A 23,990-nucleotide genomic window follows, 5' to 3' on the forward strand; every position below is an offset into this window, starting at 1 on the left:
GAGATGGTCCTGGTGAGAAAACTATTCAATGGGGCTGTGTGTGGCCACACCTGCAGTGAAGTGTCCTCTCCGAGAGCTAGGCAGGGGGTTACTCTAACTGCCGCAGCCCACACCTCATCCACTCCTCCCAGCCCAGAGCTCACTTGTCAGTTCAGGTAACTGTTGCCTTGGATTCAACAGGGGATGGGCAACCATTACGAGTAACTTCAGCCAAGAGAGGGCTCAGGTTCCTGAGTTGCTCTGAATTGTTCTTCCTTTTGTGGAATGGCAGTACTTCAGACCTACTTCATCTTGTCCAGTATCTCATGGTGGACCCTCAGGCTGCCTTGAGAGGAAGAGTTTGTTCCTATTTCAGGTCACTCCTTCATGGACAGGGAACAGATGTGGAGTGGGGTTGTTTCGGGTGGAATGTCTATGAAGCCTGCTTCCTCTTTTAAAGGGGGAAGGAGTGTAGCCCAGGATCAGGAAGATGATCTTCTGTGTTACTATTAAACGTCCTATGACATCTGTTCTGGTGAGTTAGGTGCACCGTGGTGTGTACCTTGTTCTCCTGAACAGGGATGTGTTTCAGACAACTTGATCGCCATGGCATCTGGCTTATGCCTGCATCTCAGATTGTCTCTCCGTTATTGGGAGCTGGAAGGGGAAGGACCACAGGCAGTCTATACTCCCACGACCAATGTAACATGACAATTCCCTGGCCCTTGTTTAATCCTCTGCAGCCATCACTGGCTGTGAAATGACAGAATCTAAGGGACACGCGCCTACTTCTCAGACCACGCCAAGCCCCTAGGAACAGAACTCCTGACTGATGACAGTGACTCTGGGCACTGGGGAAGGGGTGGCAGGACCTGGCCCATGTTACGTATCTGCTGTGGGTTGTTCGGAGATGCAGGTGCTTTCTGGGCCAGTGTCATGGGTTTGTATCAGGATTCCATTAGAGATATTTTCCAGCATTTTGTTTTGTTTTGTGAGGCTAGGAAAGAAAGAGGGGATTTATACTGAGCATCAGGAAAAGGAGGACTGAGGAGGAGGTGGGGCCCTAATATTTTACACAGTGCCTGTCCACGAAGGGCCTTTGGGGGCCTCGAACTTACCTTGCAGAAGGCCCCACCTGCTAGTACGCCGGCTGAGGGGCATTTCTCACAGAGCAGATGTCCACACAGCTCCAGGTCTTGGGAGACAGCCTGTGAGGCTTAGGTGCCAGGGTGTGCCTTAGGGAGGCTCTCCAAGTGAGTGCTTGCTGAGGCAATTTCTTCTCGGCAGGCAGGGGTCAGGGAGCTTGGTGGATGGGCGTGGGGTCACCAGTGGAATAATTCTCAACTGGAGGTCAGGGCATGAAAATCACTTGAAGACATTTGCACGCTGCAGTTTCCCTTGTCCAAGAGTCTCTCATCTGTGGAGATTTACACTCTGATGCCGCAGAAAGCCTCAGTCCCACTTGCCCATTCTCCTCCTCCATTCACTCCTTTCCTTTGCCTCAACAGCATCTGCAGTGCTGGGAACGGATGTCACCATGAACCCCGGTGCCTCCTTGTCTACTTTCATGGCAGTGTCCTTTCCTCCACCCATTCCTGGCGCCCAGCACTGGCCACCCTGGGAGCAGCACCTGCCACCTCTCATCACCCCCGCATTCCCTCCTGGCAGCAGCCTGTGGCTGCCAGCTTTCCCCAGGATGCCTTTGGTGGCTAATGGTGGCTGTGGCCCCAGTGCCCCTGGGGCTTGCAACTTCACTGTACAAGTCAGGTCACAAGGGAGGCCAGTGCAGGCCCCCCCGGCTCAGACCTTTATCGTTCCTCAGGGCCCCCTCAACTGGAGCGCTCCAGGGGCCCTCAGCGGGAGTGCTGCATGTCCTGCACCCATATTCTTAGCAACCCCTGCGATGGAGACCATTGTGACTGCTCCAGCTGTTGGAGTTACTCAGGCTGGCAAGGGAGGCTGGACCCCAGGCTTTCCTCCTCAAGCTCCACCACCAGCTGCCCAGATGGCCCCTAACATTCGCCCAGTGAACTCTGGGCCATGGCCACGTGGCACTTCCAGGGAGGGCAGCCTGGACACCAACCAGCCCTATGCCTCGCAGGAGGACTGCTCTAACCACCAGAGCGTGTACAGTAACTTCCGACGGTGGCAGCGCCTCAAGCCACTGGCCCGGAGACACCTTCCCCAGAGTCCTGATGCAGAAGCTCTTTCCTGCTTTCTCATGTGAGTGAACGCTCAGGGGGCCATGAGCTTATCGGAGCTCTTAGATAAAGAGGAACTGGGGATGGACTCGCACGTTAGGTTTCTAGGGATACTGGAAGCAAGGTGTGAAGGCGATGTCCACGCCACGAAAAGGCACACTGTCAGTCATACGGGCGAGCCTGCTAGTCCATGACATCATGACTGAAATGTGCCTTATCTCAACTGACCCCACCCCCCTGTGAGTCTAGCCAGCTTGCTCTTCCATGATTCTCCTGGTAATATGGCCTGAAGACTTGCAGTCAGAGAGGGTCGTGGTGTAAGTTGAGGAGCCAAGGAGTGGATGCCACACTCTCCTGTGCTGACGTCTCCTTTCATACAGCACTTGAGTGTACGTGGCCGGGGGAGGTCACTTCGGAGAAGGGGGAGGAGCGCGGGGCCCAGGAGAGCGCTTCATGCACGCCTCGACTTTGTTGATGTGGAGAATTCCACTAGGAACAGGGTGATGGTAGAGCTCTCCTAAGGGCATGGGCTCTCTCCCACTAGAGTTGTGAGCCTGGCAGGCATTTCCATCCTAAACCTGCGGTCCCTCGTAAAAAGGGGACAATCACACTTCACCTTCAGAGGACCGTGCAGAAGACTCCTTGGGCTAATCTATGAAGTGTGAGCAGATTGCCTGGCACATGCCACGCCTCAGTGATGATGGTGATTTTTATTATGAAAAGGCAGCCTTGAAGAGGAAAAGAGCTCCCCAAGGCACAGTGTCCCAGCTCTAGCCTGGGAGTGGATGGTCATCCTCGAGTGAGTGTGAGGCGGTGACAGCCGTAGCCGGGAAGGCTTGTCTCTGCTCTCCCAGACACCTGCCTCTCACTCTCCTGTTGCTCAGTCATGCTGTGTTGAGTGATGTGTGGTCCACATTGGTGGGTGGGGTCAGGCAGGTGGGGGCTGGGCTGGGCACAGAGACTGACCCCGAGTGCTTACAGCCCAGCGCTTCGATCCCTGGCCCGCCTGAAGCCCACCATGACACTGGAGGAGGGACTGTGCAGGGCCGTGCAGGAATGGCAGCACATTAGCAACTCTGACCGGATGATCTACTACGAGATGGCGCAAAAGTGAGTCAGCGTCCTGGGCCCAGGGGCTGCGTGGAGGGTGAGGCGAGTGGGTGAGGGCAGGGTCTGGCCGTGGGGGGGCTCATCAGAGAGGACAAAGGAGAAGGGCTGTCGCTCGGAACGGGGGGCCCGCAGCCCAGAGGCCCTACAGTCCTCCAGAAACCCCTCCCTCACCTTGAGAGTTTGGGTCTTCTGTCCTTCCTCCACCACGAGCTCTGCCCTCCCCTGAGTTTGACCTACCCTTGCCCTCACATGAAGGTCTCAGGACGGGGCAGGGTGAAGCTGTGAGTCCAGTAGGGGTCCAACTCCGGCCATATGGGCTGGGCTGGGGAAAGAGCTCCACCCGCCAGCCTGCTGCTTCCTTAGTGGTGGCTGGCTGGCGGCCACTGACATAGATTTGGGACCCCTCTCCTCACGAAAAGTGGCCTGAGTGGGTACCCTGGCATCCCTCATGAGGCTGGGGAAGCCAGCTGTCATCAGCCCAAGGGTCTCTGGCCCTTCCAGTGTTTGCTCCACGGTAATCCCCTTGGTTTAAGAAACAAAACCAAACAAACAAGCACCTCTCAGAGGAAAGGAAGGCCTGTCCTCTAAGCTCAGCATCCACATCGTCCAGCCTCTCCTGAGCCCTGTCTCCAGGTCTACGTTCCAGAACTCTCAGTCCCAACCCAGGGTCCTGGATTTGGGCAAGGACCCCTGTGGGGAACACATGCCTGTTCCAGCCTCTGGCTGTCAGCCCTTCATGTGGCTCTGGATGGGGGGCATGGGGAGGGTGCCCCCTGGGTCAGCCATGTGTCCCGTTGACCTGGTTCAATGCAGCGACCTGGCTCTATGCTGTTGAATGCTCTCCAGTGCTGGTGAGGCAGGAAGGGTCCCAGATCTTGTATCAGTTCCAGGAGCAGCTCTCTGCTGTGGACAGCACCTCACAGGGCCTTGACAGCCCCAAGGCACATCCTCTCCCAATCCCTCATTCTTGGCTGCCTTTGTTGGGCTCCAGAACCCAGGCCATTTTCTCAGGATGGCCTGTGCCTCCGTCACACCCCAGGTTCATGCAATTTGAGGCAGAGGAGGAGATGCAGATCCAGCAGTTGCGGTGGATGCAGTGCGCGCAGGGCCTGCCTCCTCCAGCCCCACCGAAGCTGGATCCTCGGGGGCCCCCAGCCCCGAAAGTGGGCCTTCAGCCAGCCAGCCAGGTTCCCACTGGAGTTGAACGCACAGGTAACAGGGGCCCAGGGTTGGCCACTCTTCCCATGTGGATCATTTTCCTTCAAGACAGGGGCATTGGTCTTTCAAGCAAAACAGCCACCGAGGCGGGGGGTGGGGGGTGGGGTCTCAGATGCCCTTTGTTACTACGGGGTATTGACTTGGTCAATCTTGTAACTTCTCTCACGCCTCCCTGTCAAAGGACTGCACACAAAGTCTGCCTAAGAAGTGGGCTTGATGGGGACACCCCTGGAAAATTGGAGGTTCCCCACTTCCTTATATGTGACTCTCTTAGATGCCCCCTTACCTCCCCCCTCCAACTGTGCATGAAGCTCCAGGTGGTCCTGACCCCCCCACACCCACATCAATGTCCCCCAACAGTGCCCTCACCAGCGTGCGCTCGGTGGTCAGGAGGTGGACCGGGAGCCCCTCACCTTCCTTCCCTTCCTCCTGCTCTGCCGCAGCCTGTGCTCCCAGGATGTCCGGCCCCAGGGCCCAGCCCTCCCGCCCGAAGCCACACGGGTCCCAGCGACCCCCGGAGCCCAAGGCACCCGAGGACATTCCACCTGAGGCTGTGAGGGAGTATATGGACATCATGGAGGCGCTGGTGGGGCCCGTCCACTCAGCCACAGGCGACTCAGATGCAGAATGGGGAGAGGACGGAAATGAGCTGCAGCAGGAAGAGGACGGCACCTACTCGGACCCGGATCTCTTAAGCTATATCGACAAGCTGTGTTCCCAGGAGGACTTTGTCACCAAAGTAGGCTAGGCCTGGAGACTGGGGTCTGCAAGATGCCAGGGCATGGAACTCTCAGCACCCAAGATCTGGGTTCTGCTCAGGCCGTTGGGACTTAAGCTCAGCTCCTTGTTCCTGAGCCTGGTGTTAGGGGAGGTTTACGCAGATGTTTGTGTGTACATGTTTGTGTCTATCTGTGTGTATGCCTTTGTGTCTGTGTCTGTGCCTCTGTATATGTGCTCTTTTGTGTGTGACTGTGTATGTGCATGTTTGCGTGTGTGTGTGTGTGCGCGCTGACCATCCCCGCCTTGTGGAGGAGAGTGGGGTGGGTCTCTGCTTTTCACTTTCCCTCCTGGCCTTCTTGTCTCACAGGCCACTCCTGGCCGAGGATGCTCACAGCCTCTTCTTTCTGTTCTAGGTGGAGGCAGTCATTCACCCTGGATTCCTGGCAGATTTGCTTTCCCCAGACCCACAGCTGGATCTCTTGGCCCTAGAGAAGGAGCTGGAGCAGGAGGAAGGGCTCACCCCCGAAGAAGTGAGACAGGGGAGGGAGAGGGACACTCAGGGAGCCAGGGGACCCCACGGGAGGGGGACCCCAGGTGATCCAGGGGAACCCAGATGACCCAGGGGAGCCAGAGGAGGGAGGGATCCCCGGTAGAACAGGGGACACAAGGGACACTCAGGAAGACCAGGGCACAGAGGGACCCCAGTGAACAGGGGAGAGGTAGGGCCCCAGAACAGGAGGGCCACATAGCGCTGTCCATCCCTCCCCTGCCTGGGACACCTGGCATGGGGAAGGGCCCGTTCTGGGGTGGGTGCAGTGCAGGGTGAAAGGAAGGAGAGGATGGGGAGCCGGGAGGGGAGAAAAGGTCACAAAGCTCGGAATCAGTTGCAGGAGGATGGCAGGACTGCCACAGTGTCTGTATTTGGATTCGAGTCCTGGGGTCGCCCGTCCCCTCCTCCCCCCCAGGGCCATTGTCCCACTGCCCAGTGCTCCTCCTCTCACACGTGTGTGTGGAGCCGTCACTGTCCTCCTCCCTCCTACCAGCTGGTGCAGAAACGACTCCTGGCCTTGAAAGAGGACGACGGTGTGCGGGCAGCCCCGAGTCACAGTGCACCCGGAATGGCCTCAAGTCCTTCTGAGTCCGACGCCGGCCAAGGTGCCCAGAGGCACAACCAAGACCCCCATCTAGGGGTCAGTGATGAAGCCTGCCCACCAGAGATTGATTCTCAGGCTCTTCATAGGCTCATCCAAACAGACACTGCCCTGTGCAGGCCCAAAGTCTTTGTTCCCTCTGGAGGACATCAGGAGTTCTCTATATTCCGGCCCGTACGGCTCTCCCCTCCCCAGGGTCAAAGGCGCACTGGCCCTCTACTGAGATCCAGGGATGCGTCTGTTCTCAGAAAGGCCTCTCCTCTTCGGGAGGCCCGAGTGCCCAGGGACGGGTCCAGTGAGAACGAGGAGGTGCTCCAAAGCGTCTTCATCGTAGACTCTCAGCATATACTGGTGCCTTTCGGGATGTCCCTCAGTCCTGCACATGTCTCAGCCCTGGCTTCCTCTGGAGGTTGGGGGGCCCAGAGTGCTCCCCAGTCCCCCTCCTCTCAGAGAAGAGGCCTCAGCCCAGCTCCACCAGCCGCTCCCAAGTCGAGGAAGCGGGCTCTGTGTGGACGCCCAGCCGCTGCTGAGAAGCTGCCCATCCCCGGGGCTGGCCTCGGCGTCTCTGGGAGGCCAGCCTTGGCTCTGGGGCTGGCTCGCCCCTCACAGCTGAGAAAGAGAAAGCGTGACCCGTTTGACACAAAGAAGCGTGGGAAGAGGAGGAAGAAGCACTGCAGCCAGTAGGGAACAGCTGGGCCGGCCCTCCAGGGCAAGGCCCCAGGGCAGCCCCCTGGGGAGCCTAGGGGCTCCTCCTCCTCCCAGTGCTGATCCTGGATGATGTGGGGGGAAGGGAGGGGGGCAGGACCACCAGGGTGGGGAGGGGGAGCAGGATTGTGGGGGGTTAGGGAGGTGGGGGAGGTGGGTGTGGGAGGAGGACCTTTGGAGTGATGTATGTAAATTGTGAACAAAGATTGTTTTCGTGGGAAATGCTCTCAGGCCACTGTCATCTTGTTGGTGTTGAGCTGCTCCACAGAGAGCGATCCTGAGAGGAAGGAAGGATGAGGGAGGTCACAGGAGCTCTGGGTCTACAGGTGGCCACACCTTTCCTCCACATAGACAAGGACTCCTCAGGCTGCCCCTGGGAACGCACAGCTCTCACTTTCCCCAGGGACCCCCTCATCAGCCCCTTCTCTAACGCCTGCTTGGCTAGGGCCCTTCTGGGGCATCTGTACCGTCTTCTGCATCCCTGAACCTTCTGGGGAGGCAGAGCTGCTCTTGTGCCTTTCAGCCCTCTGGACACTCACCAGTTTCTAGGATGGAGCCTGGAGACAGCCCTTGTCATTATGGAGCTTCTCTCTGCTTTCCTCATGTGGCCAGACGACGGCGCTGGGATGACCCTCCGCTCATCCAGGGTTTCCTGTGTGGGTGGCCTGACCAGAGACGAAAAGTCTTGGCCATGGGGACGGGACTGTCTGCCTCATCGTAGCGGGAGCATCCTCTAGTTCCACTGGGATTATTGCAATGTGGAGAGTGGTGGAGGCAGCTACGTCTTCATCCCAATGAGGATGCAACAAGGGGAATGGGTGTGGGGAGATTCATGGGGCACCCGTTAAAGGTGTGTATAAGGGAAAGGACAGTCGGGCCCCTTTGTGGAACTTGTGGGATTTCTGTGCAGCAGCATCTCGTTCAACTGAGGGAGGAGGACCCACGTGGCTGTGGCCGTGGGGACTGGCGTCCGGGGCCTCCGGGTCTGCAAAGACACCCCAGAGCTACTGTCCCTTCCCTTTGCACCCATGGCTGGACGTGTGTGTGTACTGGTATCAACACTGGTTTGTATCCCCATAGGAAACAGGTCCTCCTAACAAACTATGACCACGTTTCACAAGAACAGCTTGCTCACAGGGGCGGCAGGGGGTGGGAGAGGTGTCTGTGGCCCCAGATCTGAGTGGGAGCTGGGATCCATGCTGAGGAGTGTGGAGGCCTCAGTCACCGTCCTGTGGGTGTCGGCAGAGGCTTCGAATCATCAGAGCAGGGGAAATGACCCCCTCATTAGAGTGAGATGAGCAAACAATGAGGGGCAGGGGGTAGACCCCCGCTGTCTCCCAGAAGTGCCTCCCCTCCCAGTCCGCTTAGCCTCTGTCACAGCCTGTGCTGGCCCACCTCTGAAGCCCCTTCCTCCTAAAGCACTGAGATGCTCTGATCTTTTATGGACCTGCCCTGGGCCTCACCCCCCCTTCCCTGCTGGCCAAAGGCTCTTCTCCTGCTTCTGACTTCTGATTCCTTCCCCAGGACCCAGGCAGGTGTTAGGACAACAGAGATTCCCTGAACATGACCCCTACACCACCAGCATGCAAAACTGGGGCCGCAGGCTTCCACAGGTGGCATGACTCTCTGCTGGACCCTGCAAAGAGCTTGGAGAAGAAAGGGGCTCATGTCTCTCCACCTCCACAGAATCTGTAGGTCAGCCTCACAGGTCCCCCTCTGTCCAGGTGGGCAGCACATATGTGCTCCCAGCCCTCCTTGACCCTTTGTGAAAGAAAGTTTTTGCAGCTTAGTAGTCTGATATTAGGCAAGGTGTCTCAGGGCTTGTTCCTTTTGAAGCCCTACAGGAGAATCTGTTTCCTCTCCCTTTCTGTCTTCTAGAGGCTGCCTGCATTCCTTGGAATTAGTCCCTTCTTCCATCTTCAAAGTGCATCACTTTAATCTCTGCTTCCCTCATCACATGGTCTCTCCAACTCTGACTCTTCCTGTGTCCCTCCTACACAGCTCTTTGTGTTTATATATAGCCCACCCAGAAAATTTAGGATAATCTCTTCATCTCAAGATTTTTTACTTAGTCACAGCTGCAAAGTCCATTTTTCCATACAAGGTAACGTGCACATATTGTCATAGGAGGGGTTAAACACGGACGTTTTGGGGGAACCACAATTTACCCTACTAGAAGGAATCCACAAGAATACCTACCATCAGCATCCACGTGAATAACAGACTATGACCAAGTGGAGTTTATTCCAGGGACGCAAGCCTTGTTCAATGGTAACCACTCACCAGTGTAATCTACCAGATTGAGTCTAAAGAGGAAACACGTGCTGTTACACCAGTTAACACAGAACAGGCACTGAACGAGAGTCAACGCCCCTTCATATTAAAAGTGCTCAGGAAACTAGGATTAGAAGGGCACTACCTCAACCGAATAAAGAACCTCCACAGAAAACCTACTTCTAACATCACATGAAATGGTGAAAGAATGAATGCTTTTCCCTGAGTTCAAAACAAGGTTAGAAGGTCCACTCTTATCTTAGTTTTCAACTTAGTACTTTAGATTCTAGTTAGTGTAGTACAGCAAGAAAAGGAAAAAAGAGGCATACATATTAGAAAAGAAGAAATATAACTGTCATTCTTTACAGATGACATAATTGTCTACATAGAAAATTCCAAGGAAGGTATAAGTAGACTCATAATAAATTATAATAGCTTGCTTTAGCAGGATCTCAGAATATAAAATCAATACATACACATTAATACACAACATTGATCAGATTTCCATATACTAGTAACAAACTGAACGACTGAAAACCAAAATTTAAAACATATTAAATAGGTTCCAGTTCAAGATGGCAACATAGGAAGATCCTGAACCCACCTCCTCCCACAAACACACCAAATCTACAGCTACATATGGAAAAATTTCCTCTGAAGAAAACTAAAAGATGGTGGAGCAACCCCTTCACATCAGGAAAACCAGAGGGAAACCACATCAAAACAGGTAGGAAAGGCTGAGACACAATTTTGCCATAAACCCCATCCTTGGTGTGGAGACACACAATTAGGAAGGAACTCAAAACCTGGAGCTTCTTCCTGAGAGGTGAAGGGTATGGACCCCACATTGGGCACTCCAAATTTTAAGGCTGGCACCTGAGAGATAGACCCTCAAAACATCTGACTTTGAAGACCAACAAGGCACATCCCATGAGACCCACAGGGCTGTGGTGAACTGAGGAACAGCTCTTAAAGGGCCTGTGCACAGACTCACCTGTCCCAGGGCCAAGTGTAGAAGCAGCCCTTTGAAAAGCACTCTGACTTTTGGTGAAAGAGACTCACTTCCCAATTTTAAAGCATTAATCTGAGGAACAGGGGCCTGCTGGAATACTCCCCAGGGACAGAGGCTGGCGGGTGCCATCTTCCTGCTCTCTCTTTGCCTTGATAAAACTGAAAGGTGCCATCCTTTTTCCCCTTTTTCCTTTCCTGCAGGTGACACCTTTGTGCTCCAGCCAGCTGGCTCCTTCTTCCCTGCTCTTCCTCTGTCTTGCTATATATATATATTTTTTTTTCTTCTTTTCTTTGTTTCTTTTCCCTCTTTCCCTTTATTCAAATGGTGTCATCTTTGCACTCTTCCCACCGCCTCACTCAGCCAGTAAGCATCATCTTCACACTTTCCTTCTGATGTGCTCCAGAGAGCCAGAATCTCCAAGACAGGAGATCCCATTTTTGTGGCCTCCACTCAGGGGATGCTCCTTGATCACCTGGCTCTGGAGGCCAGGAGGGATTTCTTTTCTGGGTCCCATGGGACTGTAACAATTGGAGAGACAGTTCTTGGCAGGATACCACCCCCAGGATGTACCACTACACATCAGACTGTGACACAGCCCCAGCCTTTACATGAAAAAGGCCTATTTGCTAGTAGGGACAAGACTTAAGAGCAGGCTTCAGGTTCAGCACACATCTAGAGGCTACGGATGTGCTCTCGGGGAAGGTAGGCTGGGGGTGCCATCTCTCCACCCTCACTCTGCCTTACTACAGTCCACTGGTATCTCCCAGAATGGAGCTTGTACACTTATCTGAAGCACTGTTTTCTTGTGACTGCTCCCCAGGGAACACCTTCAGATTGCTTGCTTCTGGGGCGCAGCAGGGCTTCCACTTGCAATCTCACAAGACTAAATACATTTGCATTCTTTAAAAGCTGTTACCAAGTTTTCTGGCTTCCTATCAACCTGAATCTCGGTGCTGCCTGAGATCCTCCACTTTGGGTTGCTCATTTGTCTTGGCACACCCTCAACCGCTGGGATGGTGTGCCAGGTCTATTAAAAATAAACTGCTTAGACAATCACAAAGGTTTGAGAGGCAACCAAGAGTAGACGGGGTTAAATGACAAGGTTCATCTGTCACACAGCTCTTCAAGACTGGGAGATGTGGCTATTTCACTTAATGCATAGAAACCAACACAGAGAGTCAAGCAAAATGAAGAAAGGGAGGACTATACTCCAAAAAAAGAAAAAAATAAAACCTCAGGAAAAAATCTTAATGAAATGAACATAAGTAATTTACTTGATAAAGAGTTCAAAGTTATGGTCATAAAAATGCTCACTGAACTCAGAAGGAAAATGGATGAAAACAGTGAGAACTTCAACGAAGAAATAGAAGATATAAGAAAGTTCCAAATAGAAGTCACGGAACTGGAGAATGCAATAACTGAACTTAGAAATACAGTAGATGAAGCACAAGAAAGAATAGGTGAACTCAAAGACAGGTCAGAGGAACTCATCCAATCAGAGAATAAGGAAGAAAAAAGAATGAAAATAATGAATATAGCTTAAGGGATTTATGGCACATCAAATGGAATAAAATTCACCTTATAGGAACTCCAGAAGGAGAAGAGAAAAGGGGGCAGAAAACATTTGTAGAAATAATATCTGAAAACTTTTCCTAACCTGGGGAAAGAAACAGACATCCAGATACAGGAAGCCCAGAGAGCTCCAAAGCAGATCAACTTAAAGAGATCCATACCAAGAAATATTAAAATTAAAATGTCAACGTTAAAGATAACAAGGGAATCTTAAAATCACCAAGAGAAATACAACTTGTTATATAACTTGTTATATACAACTTGTTATACAACTTGTTATATAACATCAACCTAAAAAGCTTCTACACAGAAAAATAAACAATCAACAAAATGAAAGGGCAAGCTACAGAATGGGAGAAAATATTTGCAAATCATGTACGTGATAAGGTGTTAATATCCAAAATATATAAGGAACTCATACAATGGCTATATCTATATATCTACATATAGATATATAGATATAGATAGATATAGATTTTCAAACAATTCAATTAAAACTTGGGCAGAAGAACTGAATAAAAAATTTTCCAATGAAGACATCCAGATCACCAACAGGTTCATGAAAAGATGCTCTACATCACTAATCACCAGGGAAATGCAAATCAAAACTACAACGAGATATCACCTCAAAGAGACTAAGAGGTAACAAATGTTGACAAGGATGCAGAAAAGGAAACCCTTGTGCACTGTTGGTGGGAATGTAAATTGGTACAGCCGCTATGGTAAACAATATGGAGTCTCCTCAAAAAATTAAAAAGAAAACTACCGGGCCTCCCTGGTGGCGCAGTGGTTGAGAGTCCGCCTGCCGATGCAGGGGATACGGGTTCGTGCCCCGGTCTGGGAGGATCCCATATGCCGCGGAGCGGCTGGGCCCGTGAGCCATGGCCGCTGGGCCTGCGCATCCGGAGCCTGTGCTCCGCAACGGGAGAGGCCACAACAGTGAGAGGCCCGCATACCGCAAAAAGAAAAAAAAAAAAAAAAAAAAAAAAAAAAGAAAACTACCATACATTAGCAATCCTGCTTTGGGTATATATATATCCAAAGAAAATGAAATCACTATTTCAAAGAGATATCTGCACTCGCACGTTCATTGCAGCATTATTCACAATTGCCGAGAGATGCAAACAACCAAAGTGTCCATACATGGATAAATGGATATAGAAGATGTGGTATGTACATAGATGGAATATTATTCAGCCATGAAAAAGAAGAAAATCCTGCCACTTGCAACAACATTTATGGATCCTTGGGGCATTATGATGAGTGAAATAAGTCAGAGAGAGAAAAATAAATACTGTATGATATAACTAAATTGTAGACTCTAAAACAGCCAAACCCAGAGAAACAGACAATAGAATGGTTGTTGCTAGGGGTTGGGGTTGGGGGAAATGGGGAGATGTTGACCAAAGGGTAAAATATCCAGTTAGCACATGAATTTCTGGGAATCTAATCTACAGCATGGTGATTGCAGTTAACAGAACTGTATTATATACTTGAAAGTTGCTAAGAGAGATCTTAAATGTTCTCACCAAAAAAAATGCTATTTATGCGAGGTAACGGAGGTGTGTTAACTAGCTCCACTGTGGTAATCATTTCACAACATGTAACATACCAACAGGTTGTACACCTTAAACTTACACAATGCTATATGTCAATTACATCTCAATAAAGTTAGAAAAAATACAGAAAACAGACTGTTGCATAACATTCAAGCAAAAATACTAGTTTGGGACTGCTTTTTCTTGAATTTAGTCATTGTTCCTTCCTGAATCTGTTTTGTATCACATGATAGCAGACTCATACAGGCAGCTTACTTCTGATCAGGCGCAGCCAAAAAGAAGCAACTGATGGTATATGGAAGTTTAGGGATAAGCTATGAGATTTCTCCCTTTCTTCCTCTACTTTGTGAAGATTCTCCAGCAGCAAATGTGTAACTTCCACGGCTCCAACTCCAATGAGACAGAACTGCTATGGTCTGACATTGATGATCATTTAACCTGGCCCTGGACGCCTTTACAACCCTCTCCTTAACTTTGCCTTTCCAGCATAGGGGTACAAGTAAATTCCTATTCCTACTAATCACTCCATTATCTAGGTGGCCCTTCTTTACTTCTCAGAAGTTTCATCACTGGTGTTCTTAATACCCTGTATTAAATTTATTTGCAAAGACTTGAAACAATTTCTATTTTATTTGTTATGGGCAAATACAGTCTAATAAAATTTCCAAATATTAAAAAAATTAGAAGACACATGAAATCTCAAAATGGGGAAATGTTAGCCACGTTTAGGAAGAAAATGTACTAATATTATTGGAGGAGAGAATTCAGGAATTGGAAGATAACACTAATGAGTTTGGAAGGTATAAGACTGTGGAGAAGTTTGAATGGTGGGCTTCATGCCACAGGAAATAGGGAGTGATTCAAAGTTCTATAAAGATTGTGCTCACTTCAGCAGCACATATACAAAGTTTTATAAGATTAATCTGAAAGTGGTAGGCAGTTTGGAGTATGTGATGGAGTGATGTCAAAGAAAAATTGCACCAGATGGTTAAACAGGCAAGGAGTACTTTACTCAAGATGATTCTGTAATAGGGGAGAGACACTGAACTCCGTTCTGCTGAAACAAAAGGCATGGAAGTTTTTAGATGCCAGGATGAGCTGTAGGAAAAATAGTAGAGGATGCTGGGGAAGAGGTTGGTCAATATAATTAGACCATCTCTGTTTGCTTTGGCTCTTATCAAAGTTAGGCTCCTATACTCCCCACAGAGACTGGGAACTAGGGGCAATACCTTTCTTGAAGGTTATATTTCAAAGAGCTGACTCCCAGGTCCTTGAGAAAGACATTTCTGCGTTGGAAAATTATCAAGTGACTAGGAGAAAATTTACATCTCAAAGGGGCAGGGAAAGAATTTATAATTTCAAGCTTCTTAAAGTAAATGTTTTCAGAAAAGGGAGGTTAGGGGCCTATGGTAAAGAAAAATCCTGTCTGAAGTTTAGCCAAACTGAGGGACACATTAAGGCCATCTTGATCAGTAGTTAAAATTAGCATTACCTTCAGGAAGGTTATTTTATAAAGAAAAGCAATGCTTTAGGAACTTTCTCAGAAGAATCAAAAGTAACTGTCTGCTAGTTAGATACAGGTCAGGAATAATGAGAAAGGGCAGTTACAAAGTAAACTCAACTAATGTTCTCTGTGTTGTAGCTTTAATAAAGATGAAATAAGTAGAAAAAAAATAATCCATTGGTACACGGTGAGAGCCAATTGGATGGACTGCCCAATTAGAAATACTTCTTTATTTTCTAGTCATTATCAGTCAAGGATTAACAAACCTACTTTTATTAGATATACTTCTGTCTAGGGATTGAGAAATATCAATTATTTAAACTTAATCACTACTTTATTTCTGTGAGATTTTTAAAAATATACTTTGGGGAAAAGTAATGGAAGAGTGATATAGCACTAAAACATTGAAGTGAATGACATAATAAGATCCTATCTTTCTCAATTTAAGGAGAAAAAAAGGGAGGGCAAAAGAAATGGGCAGAAAGTAAGTTTACCAACCAGTCATTGTGTCAAGTGTTTTCATATATTTATCTAATTTAATACTCACAAAACAATGAGACATAAGGAAGATATTTATCCCATTCCATAGATGAAACTCTGTTTACAAAGTAATATATCAACCATTTGTAGAGCTGACCCTTGAATTTAAGGCCTTACGTCTGTGGAAATGCAAGAGCCAAACCCTGCTAATACAAGGTGCTTAGAAGAGGTAGACTTCAGTGAGCAGGAAAATCAGAGCATGCGTGAACTGATGACAAGTTTTGCTGATCTAGTAGCTTTGTGAGATTTGTCTAGATTCAAAGGCCCTTGCTCTACTAAACCATCAAATTAGAGGTGGTCTCCTTCTGAAACAACCAATATTTGCAGAGCTATTCAGACTTTGCGTCATGGTATTTTTTCAAGGATTAACTATTATCACTGGCTTTTCAAATTTTAACTTTAGAAAGTCCTTGCTTTTGTTGGAAGCAATGTTAAATTTTGATGCAGTTGTTTGCAGGGATGAAACTTGCGGTCGCCCTCTGGAGGCTATTCTCAGGTCCGACTAGCATACCTTAATTTTGAGAAAGAAGTCAGGTCTTAACAATTTAACAAGTCATTTTAAATGTGTGGAAATTATGTATATACATTATACTTTTTTAGAAGTTACAAAACATTGAGTTCAAAATGCTCAAAATATTTTAAAATGCTGAATTAAACGATTTATGGCATAGCATGTTTTGAATTCCTGTTCTCCCTTTGGAAATGGAGATGGTCATCATTCTCCTTTTATCATGCAATATCTATACTGGGACTAAAACCGTTATTTTTTCCTCCCCTATTATAGGAACACATGGGCAATTAGTTCTATAAAATGAATAATAAAACATATGACACAATACTATACACTCAATTACTACCAAGATCTTCCATTTTAAGTTTTAAAAAAAAATCTCTAAATTTCCAATTAAAAAACTTTTTTTTCTTTCTCTCAGAGACAAAACATCAGAGCTTACAAGAACCCTTAAAAACAGAATGGCTCAAAGGATAAAAATGTTTTGCTCCCTAGTTCATTCTTGTTCAGTTTTCTTGTAGAAGGTGTATTATACCAGTTAGTGTAAATTATACAAGCAAAGTTCTTGCCATATATTGGTGGCAGCTTTTCTACATAAAGTAAGCAGTTAAGGGGCTTCCCTGGTGGCGCAGTGGTTAAGAATCCACCTGCCAATGCAGGGGACACGGGTTCCAGCCCTGGTTCCCGAAGATCCCACATGCCGCGGAGCAACTAAGCCCATGTGCTGCAACTACTGAGCCTGCGCTCTAGAGTCCGTGTGCCACAACTATTGAGCCTGCGCTCCAGAGCCCATGCGCCACCACTACTGAAGCCCGCACACCTAGAGCCCATGCTCCGCAACGAGAAGCCACCGTGATGAGAAGCCCGCACACTGCAACAAAGAGTAGCCCCCACTCTCCGCAACTAGAGAAAGCTCGCGTGCAGCAACGAAGACCCAACACAGAGCCAAAAATAATAAATAAATAAATTTTTTTAAAAAAAGTAAGCAGTTATGAGCTGCTATAAACCTACTGTTTCTTTACTTGATTTAAATGAATTTAATTCTTTAAATAACTGAGCAAGTAGAGAATTTAGACTCAGCCATTATTAGAGGTACCTTATACAACCAAAGTGGTATAAAAACCCTGTAACATGAAAGTGTTGTGGAGGTCCTTCTGGTCTTCTGAGACCGGGACACCTGTACCTTTATGTCCCATTTATAAATGCTCCTCTATAATGTTTGGGATGCTGAAATATTTGATGAGATAGATACCTCATGCCTATTACATGCCTTCCCTATATCTCTCTCAACTACATCCCTCTAATGAGTTGGTGCAGCTCCAAGGCTCTATCCAGTAACAAGGTAGTGTCAGGCAGTGCTTGTTGTACTCACTGGCTTTTAATCCTCCAACTGCCTTGTAATCTCCTCCTTCACACCTTGAGGCTTAGAAATGGCATATTTCCTGAGGAAGAGGTTTCTAGGGAGTCCTGTATACTTGCTTGAAATGGGGACAGGAGGATGGAGGAACAGAAGGGAAGATATACGGAAGATGAATGGATTTTTTTAATATAAATTTTTCTGCCATAAAAACTATAGGTACCAAGCAAAGCAATCAGGGAAATATATATTCATGCATTAATTTACCACTTACAACGATGAGTAGATAGAGGACATTAGATAGATTAAGGAAGTATCTAGGAGGTAAAATGGATAAGATTGATAATGGATAGGATATAGTGGCTGATGCGAGAGGTTGAACTCAAGGATTATTGTTAGGTGCCTGGTTTATACAACTGGGTGAATGGTGTCACTACACACTAAGACAAATGAAAATGAAGGAGGAGAGATTCGGCAGTTTAGGGAGACCATGAGTATTTAGCTTTATGTATATTTTAAATGAACAGATTTAGATGTTAATTAGGCAACTGGATTTACAGAATTCAGATTAGAGGTCTCAGGTACACAAATGTCCAAACTTGATGGAGTTGGTAACTGAAGCTGTGTGTTTCTGTGAAATCATATTATGAGTTCCAGAGTGAGAGGACATAATGGCCTAAAACTGAATTTTGAAGAATTTCAACATTTAATGTCTGAGGAGAAGGATACGTACCTGCAAAGAAGATAGAGAATGAACTGCCGCAGAGATGAGAAGAAAACCAGAGGAGTTTTTGGGTCAAGGAAAATCAAGTCTCAAAGACAGAAGCAAATCCTACTTACAGGTCAAGTAACTAGGAGATAAAATTTTCACATCGCATCCATGGATTTGGAAATAGCTTATGAAGTACCTTTTTATTGGAGTAATAAAAGATGGATTCTATTGGGAGTGGGTTGAAGCATGAGAAGGAAGGCATAAAGTGAAGATATCAAATATAGATAAACATTTTTAAACAGCTTTATGGAGGTATAACTGATGCACAAAAAATGGCACATGCTTAATGTATACTATTTGATGAGTTTGGACATATGCATAAACCCATGAGACAATTAACACAATCAAGGTAATAGACATATCTGTCCCCTCCAAAAGCTTCCTTGTGTCCCATTTTTTCTGTGTGTGGTAAGAACACTTAACATGAAATTGACCCTCTTAACTAATTTTAAGTGCTTAACACTATTGTTAACTATAGACACTATTTGTACAGCAGATTTCTCAAATTTATTCATCTTGTATAACTGAAAATTCATACCTGTTGAACAACAGCTCCCCATTTCTCCCTTTCCCCAGCCCCTGGCAACCAACATTCTATTCTCTGCTTCCATGAGTCTGATTATTTTAGATACCTCATATAAATGGAATTATGCAGTATTTGTCCTTCTGTGACTGGCTTATTTACTTAGAGTATTGTCCTCCAGGTTCATCCCTGTTGCCACAATGGTAGAACCCCCTTCTTCTTTTAAAGTTGAAAATATTCCATTGTAAATATATACTACATGCTTTGAACCATTCATCTGTTGATGAACATTTTGGGAAAAGCTTCTTGACACTGATCTTGGCAATGATTTATTGGCTATGACACCAAAAGCACAGACCACAGAAGCAAAAATAGACAAGTAGAACTACATCAAAATAAAAAGCTCCTGCACAGCAAAGGAAACAACCAACAGAATGGAAAGGTAACCAATGGAATGGGAGAAAATATTTGCAAATCATATATCTGGTAAGGGGTAAATATCCAAAATTTATAAGGAATTCCCACAACTAAGTAGCAAATAAACCAAATAACTCCATCAAGAAATGGGCAAAGAACTTGAATATACATTTTCCAAAGAACACATATGAACGGCCAAAATGTATATGAAAAGGTACTCAGCATCGCTAATCATCAGGGCAATGCAAATCAAAATCACAAAGAGATATCACCTCACACCTGTTAGGATGCTTAGTTTCAAAAATATAAAGGTAACAAGTACTGGGGAGAATATGGAGAAATTGGATCTCTTGTACACTGTTGGTGGGAATACAAAATGGTATATAGTCACTATGGAAAACAGTATGGAGGCTTCTCAAAAAATTAAAAATAGAACTATCATGATTTAGCAATCCCACTTCTGAATGGATATATGTATATATATATGTATATATATGTGTGTGTGTCTGTATATATATATGTATAAGAGAACTGAAATCAGGATCTCAAAAAGATTGCACTCTCATGTTCATTGAAGCATTATTCACAATTGCCAAGATATAGAAAAACATTTTCAAGAATTATTTTAAAAACTGTGCCTTTGAAGAAGAGATAGTGTGGTAATTAGTAACAGAAGTCAGGTGGAGAAAGGTGAGTTTGGTTTTGCTTTTCTTTTTTGCTTTACTCTTCTTTATTATTTTTCCCAATTTGGAAGATTTTAGAATGTTTAAAAAAGATAGTGGAAAAGATCCAGATTAGAGAAGGTATTGAACAAAATAAGGATCCTTAGAGAGCGCAAGGTGATGCAATCCAAATCAGGAGTAAGGGAATTGGGTTTAGTAGGAATAGAGCTTCTGTTCTGTTAAATTACCAAAGGAGATAAAGATGGCAGCAGATGTAGTAACACTATTATGTTAATTAACAGGAAAGTTCTAATGTTTTTTCTTTTCTTTTCTGTGAATTAAGAGATTATCTCCTGATATTATAGCAAATGGTGGGGACATGCCATTTAAGAATAGTGCAATTGGGCTTCCCTGGTGGCGCACTGGTTGAGAGTCCGCCTGCCGATGCAGGGGACGCCGGTTCGTGCCCCGGTCCGGGAGGGTCCCACATGCCGCGGAGCGGCTGGGCCCGTGAGCCATGGCCGCTGAGCCTGCGTGTCCGGAGCCTGTGCTCCGCAACGGGAAGGCCACAACAGTGAGAGGCCCGCGTACAGCAAAAAAAAAAAAAAAAAAAAAAAAAAAAAAAAGAATAGTGCAATAGCTGAATCACTTTGTTATACAGCAGAAACTAACACAACATTGTAACGCAATTATACTCCAATAAAGATTTAAAAAAAAAAGAATAGTGCAGAAAGAGAGAACAAAGTGTAAAGAGTGGGAAATGATGGGTCCAGATTAATGTAGCAGAATTAAAGGGCAATATTAAAGGACCTTTTAGGTTAGTGATCATGAATTTATAAAGGAAACAATCTAAACTATTATACACTTTACTTGGGAAGACTTTGAAAGCTGGAGATCAAGAAAAGAGAAAGCAATGGTTTGGGTTGATCCAGCATAATTAAAAGACACTGGAACAGGGCTAGGGACAAACACACTAGTAGATAATGGACATTGGAATGTAAGAGAGTAAGGGGAGATACAAAGGCAGTATCAGGAGAAAGCAAGGGAGTAAACAGACTTGCGTCAAAGTACTATCATAGTGGTGGGGTATTTGAACAAGTGAACTGGAATGTGAGAAGTTATTGTAAAGGGATGGCATATTTGTGTGAATAATTTTTAAAGACTATTTCTCTTTTTCCAGCTCTGATTTTTATTTTAGAGGACTGACTCCTGAAAACTCGGTTTCCCAGGATTCACTGACAACTAGCTTCCAATTAATTTTGAGTAAAGGAAGGACTGGTGAGAGTTTGGAGGAAGGGGATAGGGGAGAACCCAGAATGCCCTCTTTCTTTGAGTTGTACATACAACTGAGGCTTCGTCTCCCTCATGCGTCCAATTCCTGCTCAAGGGCTTCTCCCTCCATGTTCCCAGCACCCACCAGCAGTCTCTACATTCATTCCAGTTCTGCTTAGGGGATTCAGTCTTTCCAAACTCTAGGTTGCCTTCCTATTTCATTTGACTCCAGCTTTTATAACTTTTGAAACAAGCTCCTTTTATTAAAATCTACTTTCTAAACTTCCTGAAGCAGATTTCCTGTCCTGCATGAGTAATCCCAGGAAAAAGATGCTCAAGATGGGACTCTGGAATAAGGTTTTGAGCTTGAATGTAATAGTGACTCCATTGCCAATGCAAAGACAAGTGCTTCTTCCGAGTAGTGGAAGCAATAAATAAATTACCAGCAATATTTGCTTTGAACATATTGCCAGTTGAAGACAATACTTTTACATCTCAAGTGGCAGCGGATTTTGTCTATTACAGCAGTAATACCTACAAGCACCATGGGGACCATTAGCTGCTTCTTATAGCACCAGAGAGCTTACAAAATGAAAATGTTTACACTTAATGTTAAAAGGTGTTAGGTGTTTAAGCTCTCAGATCGAGGCACGGGAAGACACAGAGAGCCACACTGAGGGCCTTAAAATTTTCTCATGTCTTAGAGCCACACAGCAGACATGGCTGAGAATCAAGTTTCAAATCTAAAACTGTGGGTTGCAGAATTAAAATGCAAGTTCAACGTACATCTGTGCTAAGCCTCACAGATTAATATCAGGACATTGATCAGGAAGAGTTGGGTATTAAGATAAGGATATATTGAGTATTTAGGATAAGTGCAGGTAGGCAGACTCAGATTCATATGAAAATTTTTAACCCAAATCTTCCTGTGGTTTCCTCGCCAAAGGAAGCCACCCTTCTTCCTCCCCATTTGAGGAAACTAACTTTCCCTTACTTACTTATCTCTAAAGACCTCATCTAAATAGGTTAGTTTTCAAGGAAATTTCTACTTTTCTCAAGACCCACCCACATCAGCACTTATTGCATCCTAATAACTACAGTCAGATTCTACCAGGCCCCAGTAGGCAAGTATAATGTCCACCCTGGTAGGAGTTAGCATATACATCAAAAGAAATGCTATATCCTGCTAACGTGTATCAGCAGAAACCTGTAGAATGTGTGTGTGGCATATGTTTTTTTTGGGGTTTTTTTGTTTGTTTTTTTGCGGTACACGGGCCTCTCACTGTTGTGGCCTCTCCCGTTGTGGAGCACAGGCTCCGGACGCGCAGGCTCAGTGGCCATGGCTCACGGGCCCAGCCGCTCCGCGGCATGTGGGATCCTCCTGGACCGGGGCACGAATCCGTGTCCCCTGCATTGGCAGGTGGACTCTCAACCACTGTGCCACCAGGGAAGCCCTGGCATATATTTTATAAGTGTTAGACTGAGAAAGATCGAATATAAAGTTGCAAGGGGTTGAATTTATTATAAAGACGTTACCTGAGATTCAAAGTGTTAGCTCTAGCTGATAGAATTGGCTCTAATCGTTGGCTTGTTTGGCTGACTGAAACATAGATTCAATAGTCAGCAACATTCAAAGAGGGCAAGATGCCATAATTTATCTGACAGAATGTAGACAAAGGAATCCATGTACTTAAAATGAGAATGTTGGAGTGGATTAATTATGTAAAACCCACTCAACTATCCCATAGTTATGCCCCCTCAGAGGTCACCGATAACATTCTTCTTCAAGACATTAAGACATTCTTTGATGAGAGAAATACAAGCATCCTTTTAAACCTCTGTGGCATCTGTCTTCTGTGGGCTAAAGATGACAATGCGGGATAGCACCAATGAAATGGCCCCCGTGCTTTTTAACAGGAACATTGGGTTACAAAGTAGCAGAGGTTAAGTGGTAGCATTTAACATGAGAAACAAGGTGAGTGCAATTATCATAAAGGTCAGCAGGGCAGAGTGGCAGTATTTTGACCCAAAGTGACTTCCAGCAGTAACAGATTAATCACATTTACACTGGGAATTACATTGATGAGCAGGCTTGAACTGTATAAATGAAAATAAAATTCAAGCACAATGAGCAGAAACCTGCATTGATTTTCCAGGAATGAAAATTACAGCCTCGCCCAGACCTAAACCAGAGATCAGGTGGCTACAATAGCTTCAGGAACTTTGCTGCAACACTGTCAAAAGTATAGAGTGTGATTATTTTTTTCCTCCAGGTCTACCTCAAAGGGGTTTACAGTTTTCCAGGGGGAATGTTTAGAAAGAAAAGTGGAAAACTCAGAATTTTTCAGAGATTATTAAGATAAATTTACACACCTGAGGTTCCAAAACATCACTGTGGTCTTCAGGTCATAATAGGGCTTATGGAAGCCATGTGATAATTGGAATTTTGACACAAGTTCACCTCACTAGAAATCTTGTGCAGTGACCTACACTATATTTCCCCATATCTGAATGTATTTTTGGAGTACACATACTTGGAAAATGACAGAACTCTCAACCAAGGTCAGTGCTATTAAGAACGGCTACTGCCTGACATCCATTAGGATAGCTATTATTAAAAACAATAATAAAGAACAAGTATTCGCATGGATGTGTAGAAATCTGAACCCTTCTACATTGCAGTTCCTCAAAAAATTAAACAGAACTACCATACGATCTAGCTATTCTACTTCAGAGCATATATCCAAAGGAATTAAAAGCAGGGACTTGAACAGATGTTTGTAATTTCACCTTCTTAGCAGCATTATTCACAATAGCCAAAAGATGGAAACAACCTAAATGTCCATCAACAGAGGAATGGATAAACAAAATGTAGTATATACATACAATGGAATATTAATGACCCTAAAAAGGTAAAAAGTTCTGACACAC

The 23,990-nt window shown here is 46.0% G+C and overlaps 1 protein-coding gene and 1 pseudogene across 2 annotated transcripts in view; one reads left to right on the forward strand and one right to left on the reverse strand.

Moving 5' to 3' along the window:
• The window catches only part of LOC308610764 (centrosomal protein of 78 kDa-like), a 425,259-nt pseudogene that overhangs the window by 332,531 nt on the left and 68,738 nt on the right, over nucleotides 1-23,990 (reverse strand). The gene's annotated exons all lie outside the window — the stretch shown is intronic.
• On the forward strand, nucleotides 1,535-7,146 carry LOC308610763 (NUT family member 2G-like). The gene is made up of 6 exons (XM_081259778.1): nucleotides 1,535-2,202; nucleotides 3,162-3,290; nucleotides 4,330-4,462; nucleotides 4,978-5,247; nucleotides 5,642-5,758; nucleotides 6,272-7,146. Exons 1-6 carry the CDS (start codon nucleotides 1,547-1,549, stop codon nucleotides 7,061-7,063), a joined length of 2,097 nt encoding a protein of 698 aa, XP_081115904.1. The 5' UTR covers nucleotides 1,535-1,546; the 3' UTR covers nucleotides 7,064-7,146.

Source organism: Mesoplodon bidens (assembly GCF_964165515.1).
Source record: "Mesoplodon bidens genome assembly, contig: HAP1_SCAFFOLD_178, whole genome shotgun sequence".
Classification (NCBI taxonomy): domain Eukaryota; kingdom Metazoa; phylum Chordata; class Mammalia; order Artiodactyla; family Ziphiidae; genus Mesoplodon; species Mesoplodon bidens.